Source organism: Crocuta crocuta, unplaced genomic scaffold (assembly GCF_008692635.1).
Source record: "Crocuta crocuta isolate KB4526 unplaced genomic scaffold, BGI_CrCroc_1.0 C29685534, whole genome shotgun sequence".
Taxonomy (NCBI): domain Eukaryota; kingdom Metazoa; phylum Chordata; class Mammalia; order Carnivora; family Hyaenidae; genus Crocuta; species Crocuta crocuta.
The window spans coordinates 1-5,824 of NW_027551499.1; the positions used below are offsets into that span (position 1 = coordinate 1).

General features: G+C 62.2%; 1 protein-coding gene across 1 annotated transcript; it reads left to right on the forward strand.

The window, feature by feature from the left end:
• The first annotated feature begins 1,021 nt into the window (after positions 1-1,021).
• On the forward strand, positions 1,022-4,826 carry LOC144219166 (DNA dC->dU-editing enzyme APOBEC-3G-like). The gene is made up of 5 exons (XM_077749104.1): positions 1,022-1,155; positions 2,090-2,234; positions 3,536-3,848; positions 4,254-4,369; positions 4,620-4,826. The coding sequence occupies exons 1-5, from the start codon at positions 1,082-1,084 to the stop codon at positions 4,647-4,649; spliced, it is 678 nt and encodes a 225-aa protein (XP_077605230.1). The 5' UTR covers positions 1,022-1,081; the 3' UTR covers positions 4,650-4,826.
• Positions 4,827-5,824: the final 998 nt, after the last annotated feature.

Here is a 5,824-nt window from a genome sequence, read left to right on the forward strand (position 1 = left end):
CTGGGAGGGTGAGCAGACTGGCTCTCGGTGCAGGTGGCCAAGGTGTGACTCAGGGCAGGCTGCCGGGCGTTACCTGACACAGACACATCCTCCTGGGGGGTGGGGAGGAGGACCATGGGGCAGGGCCGGGGGGCCTAAGGGAAGCCAGATGGGGGAGTCCGTGGGACAGAGGGGCAGCTCCGCAGAGACAGCCAGCCAGCTGGGGCTCAGGATTCTGTTCGGGGCTGGGATACAAATCACGCTCCTTCCTTGGGGCCTGGAGGTGGACGGGAAGAGCACAGTGGCCGCCCTGCGGGAGGCTTGCATCCCTGTGTCCCTGCATCCGTCTGCTCCCCGTGGCGTCCTGGCCAAGCCCGTCCCCTCTGGGAGACTTTCTTTCCTCCTGCGGGTAACAGGGTGACATGCTCCATGCCCAGGTGGCAGTCATTCACTGGGGAGGGGGCTGCTAAGGACAGCTGGGCCCCTTTGTCCTCCTCCGTTCCCAGGGCCAGGGAACGGAGCCTGAAGGCCAGGCTGCGGCGAATTAGACCAGATGCTCCCGCCCTTCCTGGCACCTGTCATGTGCAGGCTGTGCAGGTGTCTCAACCAGTGGGTCTAGGGAGCCTGGGCCAGGCCACGCTCACCCGGGTGACTGGAGGGGACTCAGGGACCCGAAGCCTGCCCTCTGGGCCTCCATGTCCTAAGTCAAGGTACGGACACCTGTCCTCTCGCCACCTGCCCCGCGGGTCCCTGCTGCCCAGAGAGACCACACCGTCCCCGACCTCCTTTCCCTTGGTCCTCCTTGAGGCTTCCAGGTAGAAAGGGGTGTTGTCAGAACGGGGAAACCAAAACTTGACCCTGAGGACCTAGGGATGTGGCAGTGGGCAGAGAAGCTCCTCCTAGGTTGACGCCCGGGAGGGTGGCATGCATGGCCTGAGTCTGGGAAGGGGTGGGGCCCAGCGATGCCAACTCAGCAGCTCCCAGGAGCTCTGATGACATATAAGGCTCCCAGGCCCATCCAGAGCACCCCGAGGGGAGGGCACAGACCGTGACCGGGCAGAGAAGTAGCGGACACAGAACCAGAGACCGTGAAGGGACCCACATGGACGCTATGGGACACAGAGCCGGCGACCGTGAAGGGACGGACATGGAGGCTGGCCCCCCGGCCTGGGACAGGTAACCGCGGCCCCCTGCATCGCACCTGTTCCGGAGCCCCTCCTCAGGGCTGACGGGGACCCACCACTCCCTCTAGTCTCCTCCCGGCCTCCGGGGCCCCTCCTCTCTGCCTCCTCCTGCTGCCCCGTCCCGGGCCCGCTGTGCCCGCTCGGCGGATGCCCAGTCTGCTTGTCCCGCCAGCCTCTCCAGGCTCCCGGGACTCCACCCGATGCCGCTGTTCGTCCCCTCCCCTGCTCGCCTAGGGAATCCATCCTCTCTGCTTGGGGATCCCTTCTGAGCCCAGGGCCAGGAGGTCTCTTTCGATCGAGAGGCTTTCCCATCTCGGGGTTGTAAAGGGCACGCAATAATTTCATATCACAGAAATTCCCATGATTGTTTAAAAAGAATAGCCTCTGGTATCTTCTTCTCGGCACAGGCATGTGCCGGGCCCTGGGGCACCGTGAGGCACGGGTTAACCTTGAAGCCTGGCGGGAAAGGCCCAGGGGAGTGGGTCAGCGGGGACAGGGATGGGACTGTGAGGCCAGGGGATGTGGTCGGAGCCAACCCCGGGCGGACACAGAGGCCCCGTCGGAGGGTCGCGTGTCCTGTGCTGCTCCTAGTGAGCCCCTGACAGTGGACCGGGCTGGCCTTGCAAGAGCCCCTCAGGGGCCCCAGAGGGGGGCTGGGAGGCCCCAGCAAAGCGAACAGAAGCCTGTCCTCTGTGGGTCTGGCCAGTACATGGGGAGCAGGGCCGCGGGGGGGAATGGGGTGGAGGATCCAAAGAAATCGGCAAATGTCAATGAGCCCATAAGAAATAGTTTGGGTTCCTAAAGATCTAAGCATCTTTACTTCCGTAAACTCTGTCTTCTGTTCCAAACATACATCAGCAAGAGGACACTCCTTACTCAGGGGGAGCCCGTGTCTTTGAGCTTCTTCCTCACCCCTTTGTTCGCAGCTGCCTGCTGGACAAGGACACCTTCTTGCAGAATTTCGACCAGAAAAACTGGGAAAAGAAGACGTACCTCTGCTACGAGGTCGAGCTCCCCGAGGGTGCCTCCGGGGTCCCTCCTGGCCAACTCAAGGGCATCCTGCACAATGAGGTGAGGGACCCAGGCAGACCGAGCACGTAGGGCCTTCCAAACCCAGAACGTTCCGGGGAGGTGCTTCCCAGGGGACACAGGGGGCCCACAGAGCTGTCCCCTGGGTCCCTGCAGCTGCCACACCTTGGTCTGGAGTCAGGTGGGGACCGTTTCTGCTGCGGTCGCTGGCTTGGGGCCACCCCTGGGAAAGCAGGCACAGTGCCCAGGGTCTGGCACCATCAACCCTGTCACCCTAAGCCCAGGGCTCAGCCACCCCCCTCCTGCTGTGTCCCTGAAGAAGGATGAGGACAGAGGAAAGGGCTTCTGGACAAGGGGTCAACTTTTCCCCAGGCCCCTGCTGGGGACGGCCACCCATGGACCGCCTGAGTCCTGGAGGCTCTCAGTGCTCCCCTGGTCACTACGAGGGGCCCGGGCAGGACCCCGAGCTCCGCTGGCAGATGCTGTCAAGGGCACCGCTCCCCACACAGCACGGCCCTGGGAGGCCCTGTCAGTGTCGGGGTGCCGACCACACCCCGCCCAGAATCTGGGCTTGCACAACTGACCTGAGTCGCTCCCAGTTCCCGGTTGACTCCTTCCCTCAACAGCTTGGACCAATCTCCAGGGCCCTGGGACCCACAATGTCATTCATCCCATGACTCAGGAGCCTCTCTCTTTGTGCCCCTCCCCCATCACCCCTGCACAGGGAGCATTTTGTTAGTCCCTGGTGCTCAGCGCAGGGCAAGGGCCAGAGCAGAAGCTTATGGGAGTCCCGGCCCACAGAGGGCAGTGGGGCTCAGGGGAGCATCCCTCCCGGGAGGAAGCACCCACTTCCATGGCATCAGGTCCGCGACCTGGGAGCCCACCTGGCCTCCTCCCTCCCCACTAGGTGAGCTTCCTGAGCCCCCTCCTTTGGGCACAAATTAGCTGGGGCTCCACAAATCCAGTGGTCAAGTTGAATCCCATTTTAAGGCAACGGTTTAGAGCCAAACTTCATGCAAGTCCCATGATGCTTGAAATCACAACAATTTCAGTGAAAACCCATCAGGTCCAGGGAGGCACAGTCCACAGTAAGTGAGGCCGAATGCCAAGCCCTCCCCACCCCTGGTCCAGGCCCTGGCAAAGCACCGTGTCCTGTGCTGGTCCGGGAGGGCTGGTGGCGCTCGGGCCGTGGATGCCACCTGAATCCCATCGCTCTGCACGCTGAGGGGGGCCCTCCTCCAATTCTGTGCTGGAGGCCAAGACCTGCCCCACCTCCCGCTGGCCCCACGCTCCCCTGCGTTCCCAGCAAATGACAGAACCTTTCCTGCCTCTACTGTCCCTAGCCTGCCCAGGGAGAGCAGCAGCGAGGGTGCCACGCGGAGATGTGTCTCCTCGAGCGGATCCAGTCCTGGGAGCTGGGCTCTGAGCTGCCCTACAAGGTCACCTGCTTTCTGTCCTGGAGCCCCTGCGCTACCTGTGCCCATCAATTGGCCCAGTTCCTGGTCAAGAACAAACACGTGACCTTGAGGCTCTTCGCCTCCCGCCTCTATACCAAGGAAAGATATGAGGACTGGTTGCGCGTCCAGAAAGGATATGAAGACGGGTTGCGCACCCTGCAGGGTCACGGGGCCCACATCGCCATCATGACCTCCACGGGTCAGTGTGACCTCCCGGGGTGGGCGGTGGGCAGGGAGAGGCCTGGGGGTTCTTGCTACGGAGGAGTGGACAAGAGAGGCGTTCCTGGTGGAAGCCTCTGGTGGCCGCACAGGGAAGGCTGACCTGGGACAGCGGGGGACAGCAGAGTGCACTGGAGGAGAGAGTTGGGGCCCGGAGAAGTGTCCGGAAGGGGGGGAGATGGCGGGCCTGGGAGAGACGTGTGGGTCTGGAGGGAAGGGGAATCGGGCGGGCTGGCGCCCCGGGCTGAAGAGACGGACCCAGGGGTGAAGGGGTCCCTGGGGGACAGAGGGCAGTGGCGCCGATTCGAGGGGCAAAGCCTGTGCCTGAGAGTCACGCAGCCTGTGGCCCCTGTGGCCCGGCTCCCCTCCCGCCCCGCCCCTGCAGACTTTGAGCACTGCTGGGAAACCTTCGTGGACAACCAGGGAAAACCGTTCGAGCCCTGGGACACGCTGGTCTCCCAGAGTCGGTTGCTGTCTGAGAGGCTGAAGAACATCCTCGAGGTGAGGGGCCTCCCTCGGCGCTGCCTCTCCCGCCCTCCTCCATGCCCTGCTCGCCCCGGCCATTCCCCGTCCCCCTCGTCCTCCCCGGGGTTACCTGCCCCTCCCAGGGTGCCAGCCTCCTGCCTCTGCTCCCACCTCCCTGTGTCCCCCTCCCTCCCATCTTTGCGGCTGCCAGTCCAGTGCTGGGTGCCCCGCGTCCCCCTGTGTCCCTGACCGCACCCTTCACCTCCCGCCTCTTGTCCTGGAGCAGAAGCCTGAGGATGGAAGGCAGTCTCGCTAAGATCGCAGGAGACCTCTGTCGGACAGCAGAATAAATCACTTCCTCCCGAGAAATGTACACTTGGCCTTCACCGCCCTCTGTGGATGGATGTCAAGAAGCCAGCGAAAGGCAACGGGCCCACAACAAATAGTCTTAAAAAAAATAAAAACCGAGTAGATTTACTTGTCATTGAAAATCTATCTTCTGTTCCAAATGTACATCATAAAGATTGCCCTCAATGCGGTCAGAAGCGTTTCCAGAGTTTAGGGAAGTAACTACTTTAATCGATTTTAAATGCAAAACGATAAAATGAAATGTTAAGGATCTTCTACCGATGTTTTTCTCTGTGAATGTGTCATGAAGTTCCAAGTGCTATAGAAAAGGAAAACAAAAAACAAAAAAGAACTTGCAAACCTTCGCAAACCTGCCATCGCCTCTTCTTCTTGGTGACCCTTCAGGGGGACCAGGTCACACAAATCCCTCTGTTGGGGATACAGACTGGCGAACCTTGGGGGGCGGGATCTAGAAATCAAAAGCTCCCCCTACAAGCCATCCTGTTAGCAGCACTGGTTGGAAGGGAGGCCACGCTCTGCAAGAGAACAGAAAGAATGAGTTTCTGGGGAGGAACCGCACCTCTGAGGTCGGGTGGGGGCGGGAGGCTCTCCAGTCCTCACCCCTCCTGACTGCCCTGGCCTGGGGAGGAGGCCAGAGGGAGGGGCCTCCATGTCCAGAAGCAGAGCTCTGCCCCTTCCTGCTGCGGGGCACACGGGGCACAGACAAGGGGCTGGACTGGCCCCCAGCAGGGACCCCCTGCCCAGGCTCCCCATGGGCCTCCCGCTGGGCCTGTGGAATGCAGAGCCCCCTGAGGGCACCCCCGGGGGCAGGAGGGCCTGCACGAGGCCTTCCAGAGGGACAGCAAGGGTCCCCGGTCCCTCCTCACAGGCGTCTGCCCACCTGTCAGGGCCCAAAGGCTGTCCCAGCCTCCCTCTCACAGTGACCTAAGGGGCTGAGGAAGGAGTCCTTTAGGGTGAGACCCTGCAGGGACCGAGAGTAAGGGACCGATGGCCATGGCTGTGGGGGCGGGGGAGACCCAGTCAGGGAGGGCCGGCACCCCAAAGGGGAAGACCTGGCCGAGCACAGTGACACAGAAATGGAAGAAAAGGAGGGTGAGGGGCGTGCGGGGCGTGGGGGCCGCT

What these genes read in the sequence shown, in the direction of transcription:
- LOC144219166 (XM_077749104.1), top strand. Translation starts at nt 1,082, where the DNA reads ATGGACGCTATGGGACACAGAGCCGGCGACCGTGAAGGGACGGACATG. An exon ending in AGGGCATCCTGCACAATGAG is followed by an intron (nt 2,235 to 3,535) that starts GTGAGGGACCCA and finishes TACTGTCCCTAG; the next exon opens with CCTGCCCAGGGAGAGCAGCA. An exon ending in GGCTGAAGAACATCCTCGAG is followed by an intron (nt 4,370 to 4,619) that starts GTGAGGGGCCTC and finishes GTCCTGGAGCAG; the next exon opens with AAGCCTGAGGATGGAAGGCA.